Consider the following 23,533-nt stretch of genomic DNA (forward strand, 5'->3'; position numbering starts at 1 on the left):
CCATAAACTACGTTTCCTCCTACTGACAACAGAATAGAATTACTTGGAAACACATGCCTTCGTTAGTTTAGTTTAGAGATACAGCGTGGAAACAGATTGTGTAAGAAAATAACTGCAGATGCTGGTACAATTCGAAGGTATTTATTTCACAAAATGCTGGAGTAACTCAGCAGGTCAGGCAGCATCTCAGGAGAGAAGGAATGGGTGACGTTTCGGGTCGAGACCCTTTCTTCGGCCCTCCGAATCCATGCCAATCAGCGATCCAGGTACACTAACACTATCCTACACACACTAGGACAATTTACATTTATACCATGCCAATTAACCTTGCTGAAGAAAGGTCTCAACCCGAAACGTCATCCATTCCTTCTCTCCAGAGATGCTGCCTGTCCTGCTGAGTTACTCCAGCATTTTGTGTCTATCTTCGAGACCCACAGAACTGCAGATGCTGGAATCTTGAGCATAACACAAAGCACTAGAGAAACTCAGTGGATCAGGCAGCATCTGTGGAGGTAATGGATAGACAATGTTTATGATCGGGTGCCTTCTTCAGGCTAGCTGAAAGGAGACTTGAGGCAAGATGTAAAGTTCTGTACCACAATAACCATATAACAACTACAGCACGGAAACAGGCCCGTTCGGCCCTACCAGTCCACGCCGACCACTCTCCCTGACCTAGTCTCATCTACCTGCACTCAGACCATAACCCTCTAATCCCCTCTTATCCATATACCTATCCAATTTACTCTTAAATAATAAAATTGAGCCTGCCTCCACCACTTCCACCGGAAGCCCATTCCATACAGCCACCACCCTCTGAGTAAAGAAGTTACCCCTCATGTTACCCCTAAACTTTTGTCCCTCAATTCTGAAGCTATGTCCCCTTGTTGGAATCTTCCCCACTCTCAAAGGGAAAAGCCTACCCACGTCAACTCTGTCCGTCCCTCTCAAAATTTTAAAAACCTCTATCAAGTCCCCCCTCAACCTTCTACGCTCCAAAGAATAAAGACCCAACTTGATCAGTGCTGGGTCCTCAATCTTTTGTCTTATAAATGACATGGAGTGGGTGCTGATGAACGAGATAATTGTGAAGAGGAAAGGGACAAGACAAGTTTTCAGAGACTACAGATATATAGATAGGTTAAAGATAGACACAAAAAGCTGGAGTAACCCAGCGGGTCAGGCAGCATCTGTGGAGAACATGGATAGGTGATGTTTCACAGAGTGCTGGAGTAACTCAACGGGTCAGGCACCATTTGGAGAGAAGGAATGGGTGACGTTTCGGGTCGAGACCCTTCTTCAGATTTCAGATAGGCTGGTTGGGTAAAGATCTGGCATGTGAAGTATAAAGTGTGAAATTCTCTACTTTGGCAGTCCTTTTGCCATGCTGTGTTCTGGATTTAAGGTTTGGCACTAGATGAGATGCCTCCACAGTTGACGTGTCAGTTCAACTCCTGAGAAATGCTTGGTGCTCTTTTTGAAAAAAGAAAATCAATTACAAAAGACCATTGTTGTTGGCGCCTGACGGGAACGTCTGACTCCCACAAGGAATTCCAGCGCACTTGCAGCTAGTCCTCAATTATAAGCCTCCCTGTGATCAAGTCAACCTTGCTTTTTACCAGCGAGCATATCTGTGAACACATTATTTTCATCGTTTTCCAACTAACGGGATTCATCTGACGCGACGAGCCTCCAATGAGATGTTTTTAGTTTAATTTTGGTTTTAATTTTAGTTTAATTTTGTTTATTGTCACGTGTACAGTGAAAAGCTTTTGTTGTATGCTACCCAGTCAGCAGAAAGACAATACGTACGGCACGGTGGCGCAGCGGTAGAGTTGCTGCCTTCCAGCGAATGCAGCACCGGAGACTCAGGTTCGATCCTGACTACGGGCGCCGTCTGTACGGAGTTTGTACGTTCTCCCCGTGACCTGCGTGGGTTTTCGCCGAGATCTTCGGTTTCCTCCCACACTCCAAAGACGTACAGGTTTGTAGGTTAATTGGCTGGGCAAATGTAAAAATTGTCCCTAGTGGGTGTAGGATAGTGTTAATGTGCGGGGATCACTGGGCGGGGCGGGGCAGACCCGGTGGGCCGAAGGGCCTGTTTCTGTGCTGTATCTCTAAATCTAAAAAAAATACATGATTACATTCAAGCTAGATACATGATAAGGGAATAACAGTGCAAGATAAAGCAGGTAAAGTTACACACAAAAGGCAGCAGTCACTCAGCGGGACAGACAGCATCTCTGGAGAGAAGGAATGGGTAAACTAAACCGAACAGGTAAACTGAACTAAGGATGTGCTAACGTTGGAGAAAGACCAAGGGTTTATGAGAATGATCCCAGGAATGAGTGGGTTAACATATGATGAGCTTTTGACAGCAATGGGCCTGTACTCGCTGGGGTTTGAGGGGTGTTGGAAGGATGAGGGGAGGGGGACCTCAATGAAACTTACCGAATAATGAAAGGCCTGGATAGAATGGATGTGGAGGGAATGTGATTTGGCAGACATTTTTCTCATTGGCATGAACACAACACGTGATGTATTGCACCACTAAATCACCGGTGGAATGTCAATTTGCTCCTCCCACCCTCTCTCGGCAGCAACATTATTTTTAGAAGTCTATTTGTTTTTTAGTTTTAGTTTAGTTTAGAGATATCTATATTTCTAACCGATAAAATGACAGGGCATTTTCTGCCTCTGACTTCAACATGAGAACAGCCAGTGAAGAAACCATTGTCCCATTTATTATTTTCTTACACACATCACATCACACTGCCATCTGGCGAATATAAAAATACAAAGGGTTAGTTCTGAAAAAGAAAATTCCACCACATATTTACAAGTGAAAAATATATGGATAAATGCACACAAAAATCACATTATCTATTTTGTTGAATACATACATGTCTTCTTTAAAAGTAATTTTTTGGCATGTGTGTTACTGGCAAGGCCAGCGATTGTGGACACAATTACATCTTGACAAGATAGATTTGGACAGATATATGGATAGGAAGGGGCTAAAAGGGATATGAGCCAAATGGGACTAGTCCAATATGCCAATTTGGCTTGCACAGACCAGGTGGGCCGAAGGGCCTGTTCCTGTGCTATTTATTTTACATCCCCTGCTTTCTTTGTGAAGATGGTGTGGGCCACTTTATTGAATTGCTGCTGGCCTCCTAATAATAGTATTTTTACAATGCTGAAGCTTCATAAGGCAGGCACTGGTCAGACTGTATTTGGAGTACTGTGAGCAGTTTTAGGCATCACATCTGAGGAAGGACAGTTTCTTCCCAGGCAACTGAACCATTCTACCATAACTAGAGAGCAGTCATGAACTACTATCTACCTCATTGGTGATCCCCGCACTATCTTTGATCAGATTTTGCTGGCTTTACCTTCCACTAAACGTTATCCCGTATCACGTATCTATACACTGTAAATGGCTCGACTGCAATCATGTATTGTCTTTCCGATGACTGGTTAGCACGCAACAAAAGCTTTTCACTGTACCTCGGTATACGTGACAATAAACTAAACCGAACAGGTAAACTGAACTAAGGATGTGCTAACGTTGGAGAGAGACCAGGGGTTTATGAGAATGATCCCAGGAATGACTGGGTTAACATATGATGAGCGTTTGACAGCAATGGGCCTGTACTCGCTGGGGTTTGAAGGGTGTTGGAAGGATGAGGGGAGGGGGACCTCAATGAAACTTACCGAATAATGAAAGGCCTGGATAGAATGGATGTGGAGGGAATGTTCCACTAGTGAGAGTCTACGACCAGAGGGTACAGCCTCAGAATATAAAGACGTACCTTTAGAAAGGAGATAAGGAGGAATTTCTTTAGTCAGAGGGTAGTGAATCATTGGAATTCATTGCCACAGATGGCTGTGGAGGCCAAGTCATTGAGCATTTTCAAGGCACAGATTCTTGATTTGTACGGGTGTCAGGGGTTATGGGGAGAAGGCAGGAGAATGGGGTTGGAAACATTGAAAAATTGGTGCAGGAGTAGGCCCTTCGAGCCAGCGCCGCCATTCAACATCATGGCTGATCATCTAAAATCATTACCCTGTCCCTGCTTTTTCCCAAGATTGTATAGTTCATAAACACTATTATTGAAAACTGTGGTAATTTTGAGTTTGCCCTACAACATTTGAGGGATGGAATCAGTCATACAGCATGTAAACAGGCCCTTCGGCCCAACTTATCCATTCCGATCAAGGTGCCTCTTTGAAGCTAGTCCCATTTGGGCCCTATACCTCCACACCTTTCCTGTCTATGTACCTGTCCAAGTGTCTTTTACTTGCTGTTACAGTACCTGCAACTATCTCCAGCTGCAACTCATTCCATACACCAACTGACGGGGTGAAAAAGTTGATCCCTCATGATCTTATTAAATCTTGCCCCTCTCACCTTAAACCAGGGGTTCCCAACCTTTTTCGTCCCGTATACACCTGGCAACTTTTCAAAAGTAAACTTACCCCCATCCGGTTTTGTTCAGTAATTTGAGTTTACACTTCTACCATAATAAAGCAACCGACAAAGGGGAATATTTTTAAATACTGTTTTTAACATTATTATTTTAAGTTCAAATAACAATAATAATAGCACATAACAATGTTATTTCACTTATTTATGAACACCTAATGATGAACAGATACCGGTATATCAGAACCAAACACGGTCAGTCAATGAGAACATATCAATCAATGCGACTTTTGTTCTTGCTTTTCACCCACGATTTTAGAGATTCTTGGCGCAGTTGTTGAAAGAGCAAGTCTCATGTCATCTTTGAAAACTAATCGAAATTGGTGCTTTGTTTTGATGGCCACCAATGTCGAGAACCCTGCCTCACACAGATAATTAGTTGCAAATGGTACAACGATTTCAAAAGCTCGCTTAGTCAACAAAGGAAATCCTTCAGTCAATGCACAACAAAACTTCGGGAAGTCTCCATTGCAAGAATCAAATTTGTCACAATAGACAATAGGTGCAGGAGTAGGCCATTCGGCCCTTCGAGCCAGCACCGCCATTCAATGTGATCATGGCTGATCATTCTCAATCAGTACCCCGTTCCTGCCTTCTCCCCGTACCCCCTGACTCCGCTATCCTTAAGAGCTCTATCTAGCTCGTCACAAAGAGTTGTTGAAGATTGAAGATCAATCAATTCACCTTTGCACAAGTCATCATCATTAATGTCTTCCAATTTGGTCTCGAAGGGATGGGTTATCCAAGAGAAGGTAACATTATCAAACATCGTACCATCAAAATAATCAGCAAAGTTGATTTTTAAAGCAACCAGTGTTGATAAATTTCAACGTCGAGTTCGGGAATATTGTCACCGCTTTCGTTCACCTTCCAATCATCAAATTTGGGAACATTTGGGTGATTGCCGCTCTGAACCCTCCAGCTCTACAGATTCAATTTCATCTGAAAGGTCCGCACTTTGTCCCGCGCATCAATCACGGTAACACTCCTATTTATTCACAAAATGCTGGAGTAACTCAGCAGGTCAGGCAGCATCTCAGGAGAGAAGGAATGGGTGACGTTTCGGGTCGAGACCCTTCTTCAGACTGATGTCAGGGGGGCGGGACAAAGGAAGGATATAGATGGAGACAGGAAGATGGAGGGAGACCTGGGAAGGAGGAGGGGAAGGGAGGGACAGAGGAGCTATCTGAAGTTGGAGAAGTCGACGTTCATACCACCGGGCTGAAAACTGCCCAGGTGAAATATGAGGTGCTGCTCCTCCAATTTCCGGCGGGCCTCACTATGGCACTGGAGGAGGCCCATGACAGAGAGGAGGGAGGGGAAATCACAGAGGGGGAGCAGCGAGAGAGCATGTTGCTAAACTCTCGTCGAAGAGAGGAGGGGAACTTCTTCAAAGTGGACATACCTTCAAGCTGGTGTTCCGCAAAACCAAGTTGCGGCATTATTTGGAGTGAGCCCTAGTACCATCTCCAAAGTGAAGGCCAAGTTCCATATAACGGGGGGATGTTAGAGACAGGCCGCGAAGTGGGCGTCCCAAGACGACACCCAAAGAAGACCGTTTCCTCACCCTGTCAGCACTTAGGAACCGTAGGCTGTCTTCTACAGATTTGCAGTCAAGGTTTGCAGGACGATATGGCCGACGGCTCTCTGCCCAGACAATTCGGAACAGACCGCACGCAGCCGATCTCCGGTCTCATAGGGCTGCCAGGAGGCCTGCCATGACTGCCCTTCACCGTCAGGCCCGTTTGCGCTGGTGTCGGCAACACGTGCACTGGAATCTGAACATGTGGAGGAACGTTATGTTCAGCGATGAGTCCAGATTCTGCCTACGGCAGTTGGATCATAGGGTCAAAGTGTGGAGAAGACGCGGAGAACGCTACGCTGATTGCTGCACCGATAGAGTAACATCTTTTGGTGGAGGCAGTGTGATGGTGTGGGGCGGCATCTCCCTCACTGGAAAAACGAGGCTTGTCATCATTGGAGGCAATCTCAATGCAGAGAGATATCGAGATGAGATTCTGCAACCAGCGGCAATCCCATATCTCCACAGTCTGGGACCGAACTCTATCCTCCAAGATGACAATGCTCGCCCCCACAGAGCAGGGTTTCTCAGAGACTACCTCCAGAATTTGGGAGTGGAGAGGATGGAATGGCCTGCCAGCAGTCCTGACCTCAACCCCATTGAACACTTGTGGGATCAGCTTGGGCGTGCTGTTCGTGCCAGAGTGACCAACACAACCACGTTGGCTGACTTGCGACAAATGCTGGTTGAAGAATGGGATGCCATCCCACAACAGTGTGTGACCAGGCTGGTGACCAGCATGAGGAGGAGGTGCCAGGCTGTTGTGGCTGTGTATGGTTCTTCCACACGCTACTGAGGCTCCTGTTTATTAAATGAATAAATTGTTAAATTGCCAATATGTCTTGTTTCTTCAGACTTCAATCATCCAATCCACCAAACACCGAACAAGAGTCAATGGCAGAATAAGCTGTTTGGCATTGGCAGAGAAGATTTGGCAGATTTTTCATGGGAGCAACCCACATACTCAGCTCTGCTGCTCATCCCACAAATGCATGTTCCTTACAAATGTGGCACCATTTAAAAGGGAAATAAACAGGCTTTCCAACGGTATAAGATTTATTGCCAAGAAGCATTGTTACAACAAAGAAATAATCTACCAAACACAAATTTCCTTATTTTTTGTGCTGTTTATATAAGTTCTGGCTTTTCAAGCCACATTTGAAAGACAAAATCAAATCTGATAAATCCCAGCTAAAATATGAATCTATATCGCTTTCAGATTGTGATAACAATAATGGATGCTAGATGACTGGAGTTTTACCATATGTCCTTCCTTAAACCTGGAGATCAAAACTGTATGCAGAACTACAGCTGCGGTCTCACCAGTGCCCTAAACTTCTCTATCTACGCTCTATGTCCCTGGACAATACAGCTCACCCCCTTCGTGACATACTGGTTAACCTGAGGAGCACCTTCAGCAACAGACTGGTCCCACCAAGATGCAGCACAGAACGCCACAGGAGATCCTTCTTCCTTGTGGCTATCAAACTGTACAACTCCCCCACCTCCTCCCCCTTCTGTCGTGGGGTAGACTGACTCCTCTCCCCAAATCTTTGCACATTCCCAATCCTTTCCACTCGTCACTTTAATGTCATGTTTCAGGTATCTTGTGTTTTAAGACTGTTGGCAGATCAATTTGGTCCAGAACCAGGGGTCACAGTTTAAGAATAAGGGGGAGGCCATTTAGGACTGAGGTGAGTTTTTTTTTTCATCCAGTGAGTTGTGAATCTGTGGAAATCTCTGCCACAGAAGGCAGTGGAGGCCAATTCACTAGATGTTTTCAAGTTAGATTTAGCTCTGATGGCTAAAGGAATCAAGGGATACGGGGAGAAAGGATGAGAGGGGATCTTATCGAAACGTATAAGATTATTAAGGGGTTGGACACGTTAGAGGCAGGAAACATGTTCCCAATGTTGGGGGAGTCCAGAACCAGGGGCCACAGTTTAAGAATAAGGGGTAGGCCATTTAGAACGGAGATGCGGAAAAACGTTTTCAGTCAGAGAGTTGTGAATCTGTGGAATTCTCTGCCTCAGAAGGCAGTGGAGGCCAATTCTCTGAATGCATTCAAGAGAGAGCTAGATAGAGCTCTTAAGGATAGCGGAGTTAGGGGGTACGGGGAGAAGGCAGGAATGGGGTACTGATTGAGAATGATCAGCCATGATCACATTGAATGTCGGTGCTGGCTCGAAGGGCCGAATGGCCTACTCCTGCACCTATTGTCTATTGTCTAAAGCAGGAACGGGGTACTGATTTTAGATGATCAGCCATGATCATATTGAATGGCAGTGCTGGCTCAAAGAGCCGAATGGCCTGCTCCTACACCTATTTTTCTATTGTTCTGAAGGAAACTCTGGGGGCAGAGCTATTGAACTGATGAGCTCCAATGCTGAGAACTATATTCTGCACTTTGTATCTTCCCCTTTACTCCACCTGTTCTATTTGAGTGTCACTAGACTTTATTTCCAGAATATTATCTAATCTGACTGGTGGCATGCAAAACCATTTTTATCTACAGTAACTCGGTACACGTGACAATAATAAACCTAAAGAGGGAATAAAAGGGGAAATTTGTGATAGGTGACAACATCAAGTTTTATTGTCTTTTACTTTTTGCTTTTCAATATCAAAAATAAACTTTATTCATGAAAATATACAGGAAATACAATGCAAGGCTTTCTTTACATTTATAATGTTGTTCAATCTACACATTTATAGTGTCATCAGGTTAATGCATTCTATGTACAAAGCACGTATGTCATTCATGTTATACCTTTGGGCAATGTACCTTCTAAGGCTCTGAGAGGTTGCTACACAGGACCCGTGTCTAGTGACAGCAATCCTTCCCCACAAAGTCTTTGATCGCCTGCAACCAAGCTTTAGTGCATCCCTTTGCATGTATTTCTGCAGCCTGCACTGTGCCAGTCAATAACAAAGATATTTTATTATAATGGGAGATCAACAGGTCCCAGGTGTATCTTTAACCAAGTTGATGACCTTCCAGCATCGACATTTGGCACAATATATATCCATGAGACCACTCTGTTCTTTCCTCCAGCGGTTTGCTTTTTCCTCCAGAATTTATGTATGATTTATGTTTTCTGCTGGGCTGTCTGAGTCTGTGCCCAACTCACTCACACTGACCAAGTTTTATAACTGCGATAATCCCACATCAATCAGCACTTAAGATGTACAAACACTTGTAAGGTAGGAATTGCAGCAGCTATTTTACGTAGAAACAAGATACTGCAGATGAGTCTGTCCTAAGGACCGCGACCTGAAATGGTCTCTGTCCATTTCCTTCCAGAGATGCTGCCCGACTGGCAGAGTTCCTCCAGCACTATGTTTTGCACAAGATTTCTTAATCTGCAGTTCCTGGCCTCTTCATACCGTTGCGTTGTAAGCTACCCAAGTAAAATATGACGTGCTGCTCTTCCAGTTTGCACCGGCAATGGAGGTTGTTCTCCTTGTACCTGTCCCTACCATGCTGGTGTATATGACAATTAACTCGACAATATACTTACAGGCGGCACTACGGTCCGCAGAGAACCAGAGGACATGGGTTTAACGTGAGACTGGCAAGATATAATGCAAACCTGAGGGGTAATCTTTTCACACAAAGAGAGGTGGGTATACTGGAGATTGAGATTCTTGATTAGTACAACATGGGCAGTATGGATAGCAAATAGTCAAGATCTCTGGCCAAGCCATTGACACAGAGATACATACATATACATATATATACATTTCACAAAATGCTGGAGTAACTCAGCAGGTCAGGCAGCATCTCAGGGGAGAAGGAATGGGGACGTTTCGGGTCGAGATCCTTCTTCAGTCTGAAGAAGGGTCTCGACCCGAAACGTCACCCATTCTTTCTCTCCTGAGATGCTGCCTGACCTGCTGAGTTACTCCAGCGTTTTGTGAAATAAATAAATTTGATTTGTAGCAGCATCTGCAGTTATTTTCTAACCCTACATATATATACACACATATCCACACATATATATGTATAAAAATATGATACTGGAGAGATTTTTTAATGTCATTTTTATTTGTATGCAAAATTGTATTCTGTTTACTTGATGGGAAAGTTTTACTTGTGTGTGGTACTTCATATAGCCATGTAATATAAACTTATGGTTCCAGACTTTCTTCAACTGTTATCAAATACAAATTTGAATTTTACTTTTACCCATAATTGGACACGAAAATGTGACATTTTTTACACATCATAATTTATGTGAAAATATATACCTATCGTAATGGCCTACATTTATCTAAACCAAATATTTTTGAGGACGTTTGATATGTCTTTCCAAACCCGACTTTGCTTGAAGAAAGTAGTTGCACATATTCATGTGGGAGAGCAAAAAATATCATGCTCATGTACGTAATTCATCGTGTCCTGAGAGTTACACACGTAAGATGCCGTTGGCAATCATGAAAAATGAATATATATCGGATCGATATTCATTTGTTTCTATGATGCCCAAGCCAAGTAAAAAAAAGACATGTTCCAAAATTCTTAACTCAACATACTTTAAAGCAAAGGAGACATACTGTGCTTACTTTGTTCTCCGTGTCCAAATCGTTACGTGCATAAGCAGGCATCGTTCACCCGCTGTTTTCATGTCTGGTGGAACTGTCAACTTATAAAAACAATAACATTGCTGTCTGGAACTAAACCGCGGGGAAGTGTAGTGTATCAATTTTCTGCTGACGGTGCTGCAGCCTGATGACCCTTCGTGTCTTCGGAACGTCTGCTGGTTACGTACAGGAGACGTTCAACTGTCCAGCGATATCTTCCTAATTAAAGCATTTACGCAGCCCATCGGACACAATCCTGTCGGCGTATTGAAAGGTAAGATTTTGTTTGTATTTTAAATGTATTTTGGGGGATATACTAGGATGAATTTTGATGTTTCGTTCGACATGTAGTCCCACATATTGATTTTGGTGTTGTACATACCTAACGCGATTCTAGATCGCTTGACGTGTCGGTGTATGCACTATCAACTTTAATTCGTAAAATAAATTGTGTAACAATTAAGTAATATTTGTACGTGAGGTATCGGGTGTGTGACCAAAGTCACATTAAATTCTTGTTTAAATGTATTTGTCAGATCTAGGGTAAAACTGCCTATCATCGGCAGGGCTTCGGCACGCTTAGTTACTGCCGCGGCAATGTTTGTGCCGGGTCATACATTGGGCAAACAATGCCGCGGTTGTAAATAAGCGTGCCGATGCCCTGCAGATGATAGCCTGTTTTACCCTAGTGGCCGATCTATACCTCTATGTGATGTAGCGGGTAGTGCAATATGACCAGTAATACAATCCAAAGACAAGCAATAGTAAGTTCTTGCCACTCCTTCACTGTAATATTAAGAAGGTTAATCAGTAGACAACTCCATTTTATATTACATAAATTCATTCTTCCATATTATGAATTGAATTTTACACACTCCATTGTATGCCTCATTTTGGTGTCCTCGTTACGTATGTGATATTGCCATCAAACAAACTGTTATCCTAAAACTGGAAAGTATTACTATTTAAAAAGCCAACAGTTGAGAGGAGAACATTGCTCTAAAGTGAATATTAAATTGTTATTTGATGTACTGCATGCAGAAATGGAACTAAACTTAATCTTTCCTTGCATAATGTACGTAGCAGTGTCCTCTAATCAATCTAGTATTACACAGCCATAATTAGGTAAGACGTTTACTGTTCAATTTCATTGTGGACCGCCACGGAAAGGATGTATAACTACACTTTAATGAATTAGAAAAAAGTTCTACCGTTGCAACCAAATGCCATTGAGACACCATGTTACATACGTTAACACTTGTGTGGTAAATTTTACATTACCTGAAAAGACTACTTGTGGTTGTGGAACTATCTTCTTTCTTTTTGATAGAGTCAGACGGTTGTCAAACTTGTAAATAAATGTTTGCATTGGTTTTTGCAACAATTAATTTTTGGGTGTATATGTCCCAGTATCATATTTATATACATATACATTTTCCCTATATACACACACACACACACATATATATATATATATATATATATATATATATTACTCCAGCATTTTGTGGAGATGCTGCCTGACCTGCTGAGTTACTCCAGCATTTTGTGAATAAACACCTTCGATTTGTACCAGCATCTGCAGTTATTTTCTTATACTATATATGAGATATATATATATATATATATACACACATACATACACATATAATACATACATATACGCATACACTTCTATATACACACATGTAAACACACACATATAACATAGAAAATAAGTGTAGGAGGCCATTCGGCCCTACGAGCCTGTACGCACCGCCATTCATCCATCCACAACCAGTAACCCTTTGATTCCACTAGCCCCCCAGAGCTCTATCTAACTCTCTTTAGTATCCATAGATTTTTTTTTAGATTTAGAGATACATATATACACACATACTCAAAAAACAAACAATAGTAGTAAAATAAAGTTTCAATGAAGTCCCCTCCCATCATTCTTCTGAATTCCAGAGGTAGAGGGTTGTATTTAGCCGACAGTAAATGCCGGCCGGCCCGCTGTCCCTGTGCGGGCGGGGCCCCTGGCCCGTCTAGCGCCGCCGCCCACGCCCGCCCCACACACCTCCCCTTTAAACCATGCCGGGCCGGGCCGGCCGTTGCCGCTTAAAGGCGCAGGGCGAATAAAAGGCGCCATTTGGCGTCCCTTAAAGGGGCGCCTCCCCGCTGCTGCGCCCGCCCGCCCGCCGGCCGGACCGCCCGCCCGCCACCCCGCGGACACGCACCACGTTAGGTTAAAACAGGAGAACGGTGTGATTTTGATCAAGTATTACATCAGAGAGAGATTATAGGGAGCGCGGGCGGCCAGCGCGCGTACGCTCGCTCGCGACCCGGGGGGCGGGGGGGGGGGGGGCTCATTGTGCACGCACTCTTCCGCCGCTGCCCACCGCGCATGTGCGAGCGGGACTCGCCTGCTCTCTTCTCCTCCCTCCGGCGCATGCGCGAACCGAAGGCGAGTCGGCAGCGATCGATCGACCGGTGCTGAGTGCGCACGCGCGGGTCGAAGGCGAGTCGGCAACGATCGGTTGGTGCTGAGTGCAACGATCGGCTGGTGCTGAGTGCGCACGCGCAGGCCGAAGGCTTTCGGCAGCGATCGACCTCGACCACGCCCACCTCTGGTTCTGGTTCAGGTTCTGGTCCTGGTTCAGGTTCAGGTTCTGGTTCTGGTTCAGGTTCTGGTCCTGGTTCTGGTTCTGGTTCTGGTCCTGGTTCAGGTTCAGGTTCTGGTTCAGGTTCTGGTTCTGGTTCTGGTCCTGGTTCAGGTTCTGGTCCTGGTTCAGGTTCTGGTTCTGGTTCTGGTCCTGGTTCTGGTCCTGGTTCAGGTTCAGGTTCTGGTTCAGGTTCTGGTTCTGGTTCTGGTCCTGGTTCAGGTTCTGGTCCTGGTTCAGGTTCTGGTTCTGGTTCTGGTTCTGGTTCTGGTCCTGGTTCTGGTTCAGGTTCTGGTTCTGGTTCTGGTCCTGGTTCAGGTTCAGGTTCTGGTTCTGGTCCTGGTTCAGGTTCTGGTCCTGGTTCTGGTTCTGGTTCAGGTTCTGGTTCTGGTTCTGGTTCTGGTCCTGGTTCAGGTTCTGGTTCAGGTTCTGGTTCAGGTCCTGGTTCAGGTTCAGGTTCTGGTCCTGGATCAGGTTCTGGTTCTGGTTGATTACTGCGCAAACACCTCATATAAGTGTTTATCTCGCGCAGGTCGGAGTGAGTAGAGTAGTGATTAAATTTTGAAGTGGGCCTTTTTGACCAAGTTGAGGAGATCTCGTTGCTCAATCCCTTTTAAATGACTGAACATCGGGAGCAGCGCGTGTGTGTTGGGTGGTAACATATTCCATTCCCTTATCGTCCTAGGGTAAAGGGAATATTGGTAGCAAAGTCTATTGAAATTCAGCGAGTTGATGTAGGGACAGGTATTTTGTCTTGTTTCATGGCAGTTGGTGCTCTGGGATGATGGAAGATTTGATGGCGTGAGTTTGTGAATCGCTTTGAAAATTGCAATAAGTCTTCAAGATTCAAGAGATTCAAGATATCTTTATTTGTCATCCAAAAAACAAGTTTTTTGGACGAAATTTCGTCACCCACAGTCCAACAATAAGAGCAATAAAATAAGCAAATTACACAACCCCAACCAACACAAAAACCCCCTTAGCCTGATTCTAGGGTATCCCATCCGAGAGAAGTCAGTATATTATTCACGCTTGATTTGCGCTTGTAGTCATTACATACAAAGCGAGCTGCTCGGAGTTGTACGTTCTCCAGGGTGATCTTGTTGTTGTTGTTGAAAGGATCCCATACATAGAAACATAGAAACATAGAAAATAGGTGCAGGAGTAGGCCATTCGGCTCTTCGAGCCTGCACCGCCATTCAATATGATCATGGCTGATCATCCAGCTCAGTTACCTGTACCTGCCTGCTCTCCATACCCCCTGATCCCTTTAGCAAAAAGGGCCACATCTAACTCCCTCTTAAATATAGCCAATGAACTGGCCTCAACTACCTTCTGTGGCAGAGAATTCCACAGACTCACCACTCTCTGTGTGAAGAAATGTTTTCTCATCTCGGTCCTAAAAGACTTCCCCCTTATCCTTAAGCTGTGACCCCTGGTTCTGGACTCCCCAACATCGGGAACAATCTTCCCGCATCTAGCCTCTCCAACCCCTTAAGAATTTTATATGTTTCTATAAGATCCCCCCTCAGTCTTCTAAATTCCAGCGAGTACAAGCCTAGTCTATCCAGTCTTTCTTCATATGAAAGTCCCGCCATCCCAGGGATCAATCTAGTGAACCTTCTCTGTACTCCCTCTAAGGCAAGAACGTCTTTCCTCAGATTAGGAGCCCAAAACTGCACACAATACTCCAGGTGCAGTCTCACCAAGGCCCTGTACAACTGCAGTAGAACCTCCCTACTCCTAAACTCAAATCCTCTTGCTATGAATGCCAACATACCAGCTGAACATACAGCTCCACAATACTCCAATTTGTGCCTGACCAAGGACTTGTAGGCGTTCTCTTTGATGGATGTACTACATGCGTGGAAATGTCTTTTAAGAAGGCCGAGGGTTCTATTTGCTTTGTTAGACACTTGACCAATATGCATCACCCAACTTAAATCTTTGCTTAATTCAACTCCTAGATATAGGTGATGGTTAACAGCAAGTAATGTAATGCTACCCATGTTGTATTCAATAAAAGTGGTTTAGTCTTGTGTGGGACATGCATGGTATGACATTTGGTTGTATTGAATGATATCTGCCAGGGTTTCCCCCACTCACAGAGAGCATCCAGATCCTTTTGTAAGGGCAAGCTGTCTTCTGGTGTTTTATTCTCTCTATAAATTATGGCATCATCTGTGAACTCTGGCCGAAACTGCATTTGGAATGTCATTGATATACAGTAGGGAGAGCAATGGACCCATGACAGCCCCCTGTGGCACACCTGATGTCACAGGAGTTTCAATAGACGTCTCTCCCTCCAAGAGAACTCGCTGGTGTCTCCTTGTCAAAAAGATCTCAATCCATTTTAGGGGGTTGCCGTCTATTCCTACATGGTTGAGCTTGTACAGAAGCCGCTTGTGGGGAACCTTATCAAAAGTCTTACTGAAGTCTAATATAATCAGATCAGTCTGACCCTTGTTATCGAGTGACCTGGCTAGGTCATCGATGAGTCCCGCCAGTTGGGTTTCACCTGATCGACCCTGTCTAAAGCCATGTTGGTGGTTTGATAATACCTTGTGGAAGTCAATATGGTCCATGATATGTCGGTGGATTATATGTTCGAGAATCTTTCATGGTATGGAGGTCAGTGAAACTGGGCGATAGTTTGCAGGATTTATCCTATCTCCTTTTTTTACAGATGGGGACCATGTTAGCATTCAGCCAATCTTCTGGGAGTTCTCCACTATTCACAGACTTCTGAAAAATCTTTTGAAAGACTGGAGCTAAGCTTGCTGCACAATTCATTAAAACTCTGACTGGTATCTGGTCTGGTCCTGATGCCTTCTTTGGTTTTGTTTCTTCCAATAATTTCTGCACCCTGTTCGTTGTTCCCTTAAGAAGTGGAATTTTTGGAGTTGTGAGTTCAATGACGGGAATTCATCTAGGTTTTCTTCTGTAAAAAATGAAGAAAACTGCTGGTTTAACAATTCGGCCTTGTCTGCTGCCAAGGATACTGTCCGCCCCATCGATGCGATGCTTGATATTCCAAATACCTCATGGCTCATTTTCTTGATGTAATTCCAGAAAGACTTTGTGTCTTCTGATTTTAAACTTTCCCCTATCACATCATGGATGTATTTTTGATGCACTTTCCTGATTTGTCTGTTGGTTGAACGCCAATATTTCTTGAAATCTGTCCATGCAGAAGTTGACCCAGATTTTCTTGCTCTGTTATAAAGCCTTTGTTTTTCCCTAATTGCACGCCTAATTGATGAATTTACCCACGGTAAATTATATCTGGTGGAACTCATGTTTGATGGAATAAAACTGTCCTTGGCCCCAACAAGAACTTGCCACACAGCATGTTTATGTCTGTTGCTGCCACATAATCTACTGTTAATTTCTCATTAAATTCTGATATGAGTTCATCTATAGTCCACCTCTCTCTCTTCCCACCACCGTGTGCCCTCTTTTTGTTTTTTTTTATCGTCCCTTAACTCTTATATCACCAGGGACTAATTTAAAAATTTAGAAAAAAGACAATAGAGAATAGGTGCAGGAGGCCATTCGGCCCTTCGAGCCAGCACCGCCATTCAATGTGATCATGGCTGATCATTCTCAATCAGTACCCCGTTCCTGACTTCTCCCCATACCCCCTGACTCCGCTATCCTTAAGAGCTCTATCTAGCTCTCTCTTGAATGCATTCAGAGACTTGGCCTCCACTGCCTTCTGAGGCAGAGAATTCCACAGATTCACAACTCTCTGACTGTAAAAGTGTTTCCTCATCTCCGTTCTAAATGGCCTACCCCTTATTCTTAAACTGTGGCTCCTTGTTCTGGACTCCCCCAACATTGGGAACATTTTTCCTGTCTCTAACGTGTCCAACCCCTTAATAATCTTATACGTTTCGATAAGATCGCCTCTCATCCTTCTAAATTCCAGTGTATACAAGTCTAAATTCCAGTGTATAAAGTGTTTAATGTATTAATTTATTTTTTGTGTTAAAATATATTTTTTGTATTCTGTTTTGTAGTTTAGCACAATCCGCAGGCGTTGCCACTTTCATTTCACTGCACATCTTGTATAATGTATGTGACAAATAGACTTGACGCGCACGCGCGGACCGGAGGAGTTGTGGAATGCAGCCACCGCCGGCCTCCCGCCACCCAGAGCGCACGCGCGGCCCGAAGGCGTTCGGGTCGGAGGGCTCGGGCGCCGCTGGCCGCGCATGCGCAGCGGCGACGACGACGACAGGGGCCGCCGCATCTCCCGAGAGTCAGAGTTCAACTGCGTCTGCGCACGGTTGTTGGGGGGGGGGGGGGGGGGCTCGTTCCCGATGCGCGTGTCCCCGCGGTGGTGGCGGCGCGTGCGCGCGCGCGGGTGGTTGTGGGTATCTCTCCGGCGGGCGGGAGGGAGGGAGGGAGGCGGCGAGCGGCACCATCATCGAGAGGGTTAATAAATTTAAACCAGCGCCGCTGCCTCCTCACACACACACACACACACACCCCCCACCCACCCGCCAAATGTCTCTGTCGCCACGCAGGGTCGGCGGGGACGCAGCCGTCTCATTTTAAAAAAAGAAGAAGAAATTAAAATTAAAAGTGTGGAGGAGGAGGAGGGATTCCGTTTTGTGCAAAGGCGCGCCTCCGCCGCCGCCAATCCCTCACCACCATGTCGGTGAGGGAGACGTTCAACCCCGAGAGCTACGAGTTGGACAAGCACTTTCGGCTGAGCCGCTTCGCCGAGCTGCGGGGCACGGGCTGCAAAGTGCCGCAGGATGTGCTGCACAAGCTGCTGGAGGCCCTGCACGACAACCACTACCAGGACGACGAGCAGTTCCTCGGCGCCGTCATGCCCCGGCTGGGTGAGTGCATCGTGCATCCATCCATCCATCCTCCCAACCAGGCTGCGCTCCTCCTCCCCGAGCATTCATTTATTTATTGTGTGTGTTACTCGTTGCTCTGCCCTGGCCGTGCGGCCGGCTTGCCCTCTCTCTCCCGCCCCCCCCCCCTCCCGCTCCCTTTTCCCCTCCCCCTTCTCCCTCTCCCCCTTCCCTTTCCCCCTTCCCTTTCCTCTTCCCCCTTCCCCTCTCCCCTTTCCCCCTCCCCTCTTCCCCATTCCCCTTTCCCTCCCCTCCCCCTCTCCCCTCTCCCCTCCCTCCTCTCCCTCCCCCCTCTCCTCTTTCTCCTCCCCTCCCCTTTCCCTCCCTTCCTCCCCCTCCCTCCACCTTCCCCCCCCCTTTCTTCCCCCTCCCCTCCCTTTCTTCCCCTCCTCCCCTCCACCTTTCCCTCCCCCCCCCTAGATTATGACTGATTTTCTATCTTCACTCTACCTTTTGCCATATTAGTTGATTTGGGGATCAGATGGGAAAATTAGATGTGCTGAGTTGAGTTGTGCTTTGAAATAATTTAATACCTATTAATTTCTGTATGACACAGGAGCTTTGTAAACTAAACTTTAAAAGTTGAAAGCTAAAAGTAGTGGTGATCCAAAGTGACTTGGGCATGCATATAGATCACAAATGCTGAGGACATGTACAGAAAAATACCAAGTCTTGTAGTATATTGCCGATTGTATATGAACAACCAGGTTAATGTGTTTACACAGCGTCTCTTGCATTTGAAAGGATATGAACAAATCAAAAACTTGGGATAAAGTTTAAAGAAGACGAGTGAGACACATTTTTTACATTGAGGGTGGCAACTGTCTGGAACGTGCTGCCAGTCAGATACGATAGTGGAACTTGAGCGGCATTTTTGGATAGGTACATGAATATGTAGGGAATGAACACCCTTGATTTTCAACGGCAGAATGGTTAACATTGGCCTACGCAACCCCTGACCAAAGGAGGAGAAAAAAGTAATGGTACGGATGTGTGGGGCTGGTCACTTATCCAGGAACAGGTGTGAGACCAAGGCAGTGAACTCTCTGGTTCATTTCTACAGCATTTACCAGAGAGTGGAGTGAAGAATCTTTGGTCATTATCGTATTTAGTAGGAAGAGGCTTATGATAACATGGCACTGGATGATAGAACAATAATTCAAGGGCAATGCAGTGCAGGAAAGGTTTAAAAGAAGCTGTAGTGAGGTAGTGCATGCTGTCCTTAGCATAAATCGACATGGGGGGAATAGATGGGGTAAATACAGAATCTTTTGCCCAGAATAAAAAACCAGAAAACATAAGTTTACGGTGGGAGGGGAACATTTTATAGGATCCCATGGGCAGCTTTTTCAATCAGTGGGTGGTTGGTATATGGAACGAGCTGCCAGAGGAGGTATTGAGACAGATACTATAACAGCATTTTAAATACATTTGGACAGATACATGGATTGAAAAGATTTGGAGGGATATGGACTAAATGCAGGCAGCTGGGACTGGTATAGATGGGGCATCTTGGTTGGCATGAACAATTTGGGCAAAGAGCCTGTTCCCATACTGTATAACTTTAACTGTGGAATTTAATTATTAGTCATAGACCTATAGAGCATGGATTTCCTAATCTGAGGAAAGACATTCTTGCCATAGAGGAAGTACAGAGAAGGTTCACCAGATTGATTCCTGGGATGGCAGGACTTTCAAATGAAGAAAGACTGGATAGACTCGGCTTGTACTCGCTGGAATTTAGAAGATTGAGGGGGGATCTTATAGAAACTTACAAAATTCTTAAGGGGTTGGACAGGCTAGATGCAGGAAGATTGTTCCCGATGTTGGGGAAGTCCAGAACAAGGGGTCACAGTTTAAGGATAAGGGGGAAGTCTTTTAGGACTGAGACGAGAAAGTTTTTTTCACACAGAGTGGTGAATCTGTGGAATTCTCTGCCACAGAAGGTAGTTGAGGCCAGTTCATTGGTTATATTTAAGAGGGAGTTAGATGTGGCCCTTGTGACTAAAGGGATCAGGGGGTATGGAGAGAAGGCAGGTACGGGATACTGAGTTGGATGATCAGCCATGATCATATTGAATGGCGGTGCAGGCTTGAAGGGTCGAATGGCCTACTCCTGCACCTATTTTCTATGTTTCTAACCCTTTTGACCCAATGTCCATAACAAATTTACGAGGTGTCCTTAAATATAGGAGAGGTGCCAGAAGACTGGAGGGTGGCTAATGTTGTGCCTCTTTTCAAGAAGGGCTGCAGGGCAAATGCTGGGAACTATAGGCCAGCGAGCTTAACTATTAGCCGGTGAGCTATTCTGAGGGATAGGTTTTAGAGGCATTTGGTTGGGCAAGGGCTGATTAGGGATAGTCAGCATGGTTTTGTATGTGGGAGGTCGTGTCCCACAAATCTGATTGGTTTTTTTTGAAGACATGACCAAAAAGGTCGATGAGGGCAGAGCTGTAGATGTGTACATGGATTTCAGTAAGGCTTTCGACAAGGTTCTGCATGGTAGGCTGCTCTGAAAGGTGAGATCGCATGGGAACCAAGGAGAGATAGCTGAATGGATAGCAAATTGGCTCCATGAAAGGAAACAGAGGGTGATGGTGGAAGGTTGCTTCTCGGACTGGAGGACTGTGACCAGTAGTGTGCCTCAGGGTTCGGTGGGCCCGTTACCGTTTGTCATCTACATCAATGATTTGGATGAGAACATGCAGGGCAAGATTGCTGATGATACAAAAGTTAGTGGTTTTGCAGATAGTGAAGATGGATATGACAGATTGCAGCAGGATCTGGATCGATTGGCCAGGTGGGTGGAGGAATCATTGATGGAAGTTAATACAGAGAAGTGTGGGGTGTTGCATTTTGGGGTGTCGAACAAGGGCAGGACCTACAGGTGTATGATTCCTTGAAGGTCGAGTCACGGGTAGATAAGGTGGTCAAAAAGGCTTTTGCCACTTTGGCCTTCATTAGTCGGAGTATTGAGTATAGAAGTAGGGAGGTCATGTTGCAGTTGTATAAGACATTGGTGAGACCACATTTAGAATATTGTGTTCAGTTCTGGGCACCATGTTATAGGAAAGATATTGTCAAGCTTGAAACGGTTCAGAAAAGATTTACGAGGATGAAGCCAGGACTAGAGGGTGTGAGCTATAGGGCGAGGTTGAGTAGGCTGGGTGCAGGAGGATGAGAGGTGATTTTATAGAGGTGTACAAAATCATGAGAGGAATAGATCGGGTAGATGCACAGAGTCTCTTGCCCAGAGTAGGGGAATCGAGGACCAGAGGACATAGGTTCAAGGGAAAGGGAAGAGGTTTAATCGGAATCCGAGGGGTAACTTTTTCACACAAAGGGTGGTGGGTGTATGGAACAAGCTGCCAGAGGAGGTAGTTGAGGCTGGGACTATCCCATCGTTTAAGAAACAGTTAGACAGGTACATGGATCGGACAGGTTTGGAGGGATGTGGACCAAGTGCAGGCAAGTGGGACTAGTGTAGCTGGGTGTGGGCAAGTTGGGCCAAAGGGCCTGTTTCCACACTGTATCACTCTGACTCTAACCAAGATGCTTAACCAATCTAGTCCTACTCGCATGAGCTTGGCCCATATGCCCCCAAACTGTTGATATTCACATACCTATCTTAAGCATCTTTTAAATGTTACAATTGTACCCACCTCTGTCACCTCCCCCTGCAGCTCACTCCACATGCACTGCACCCTCTCCATGTAAAAACTTCACCTCGGGTCTCTTAAATCTTCCTCTCTCACCTATGCCCTCATGTTTTAGATTCTCATAGCCTGGGAAATACGTTGTTTGCCTTGTCCCTTGTCTGTTTCCCATGATTTTGTATACCTCTTTAAAAAAAGTCACTCTGCAACATTTTACGGACCATGGGGAAAAAAAAACTCGCTTCTCCTTATAACACAACCCGTCCAGACTCTGGCATCCTTGTAGTCTGAAGAAGGATCCTGACCGAAATCATCGCCTATATATTCTCTCCACAGTTGCTGCCTGACCACTGAGTTCCTCTAGCACCTTGAGATTTACTGAGGGGGGCTGGAAATGAGTGATGGGGCAGGTCAAATGATAGGTGGACACAAAATGCTGGAGTAACTCAGTGGGAGGAAGCTTCTCTAGAGAAATAGGTGGATACAGGCAGGTGATTGGCAGATGGGTAGAGTAAAATTCTTTGTATGTTTACATACTTGGCTAATAAATTAATTACAAGTACAATAAATAGGCTAGAGCCTTTTCCCACTAAATTACTGACCGGCCAACTGTACTTACCAGCTCCCATGTTAACTCAGTACATTGCCCCAGCAATTAAAATATAATCTTTTGAGCTTTCTACCTTTGTAAATACCAACCACAACCTTCCTTACAAAGTCTTAAACTTGATGCTGCCTTCTAATTCCTCGGCCTTCTTTCTAAATATCCAATCTTTGAATCTTTCTGAATGCAAGTTACTGACAATGTTAGAAGTTAAAACTGCAACAAATAAAACCCCCCAAAAATGCTGGAAATAATTGGCAGACTAGCACTATCTGTGGAGAAAGAACTATCTCGTCAGGTGCCCAGCCTCAGTGGAACAAAGCGTAGTTATAAACGATATGTGTGCAAATTTCTCCCTTCCACTTCTGTGTCCAGCCCTTGCTGTATTTAACCACACCATCCTCTTGCAAACCCTTTTCTACTGATATGCAGCTGATTCAGTTCTTGCTTTAGTCACTGATAACGAATTGGATATAAAGGGTTGTATCCTTGACCCTAATTTCTCATCTGCTCACTGCCCCCAATAACAATATCTGTAATCACGTAGAATATAGAAACAAGGAACTGCAGATACTGGTTTAAAAAAACACGAGCTGGAGTAACTCAGTGGGTCAGGCAGTACCTCTGGAGAACATGAATAGGCGACTTTCCAGCATTACCTTGATTGTCTTGATGTATAGTGTTTCTGGTGACTGGATAGCACGAAACGAAAAAGCCTTTTGCTGTACTTTTGTACACGTGAGAATGATAAACTAAACTAGTTTCAAACCAGTGACGTTTCGGGTCAAGACCATTCTTCAGATTGAAAGTTGCCTATCGACGTTCTGCAGTGATGCTGCCTGGCCTGCTGAGTTACTCCAGCAGTGTCTTTATCTGTAATCACATCCTTGGTTTCCATGATTATACCAACAGCGCAGAACTCTATCTTGCCGCACGGACTATTGAGCCCAGCATGGTGTCTAAATTAAAACAGAAAATGCTACAAATACTCAGCAGGTTAAACCAGAAGTCTGAACATTTTGGGTCAATGGAGTTTCATAGCAATTGTCATTGAGCTTTGTTCCATCACGGAGGATGTCTGTTCTTGTATTTCCATCGCTTTAAA

The 23,533-nt window shown here is 45.0% G+C and overlaps 1 protein-coding gene across 1 annotated transcript in view; it reads left to right on the forward strand.

Moving 5' to 3' along the window:
• The first annotated feature begins 17,687 nt into the window (after positions 1-17,687).
• The window catches only part of sephs1 (selenophosphate synthetase 1), a 50,066-nt gene continuing 44,220 nt past the window's right edge, over positions 17,688-23,533 (forward strand). The window contains exon 1 of the mRNA XM_078419447.1: positions 17,688-18,150. Within this exon, the coding sequence (XP_078275573.1) occupies positions 17,958-18,150 (193 nt within the window). The 5' untranslated portion in view covers positions 17,688-17,957. The remainder of the gene's footprint in view (positions 18,151-23,533) is intronic.

This window comes from Rhinoraja longicauda, chromosome 23, assembly GCF_053455715.1.
Source record: "Rhinoraja longicauda isolate Sanriku21f chromosome 23, sRhiLon1.1, whole genome shotgun sequence".
NCBI classification, from domain to species: domain Eukaryota; kingdom Metazoa; phylum Chordata; class Chondrichthyes; order Rajiformes; family Arhynchobatidae; genus Rhinoraja; species Rhinoraja longicauda.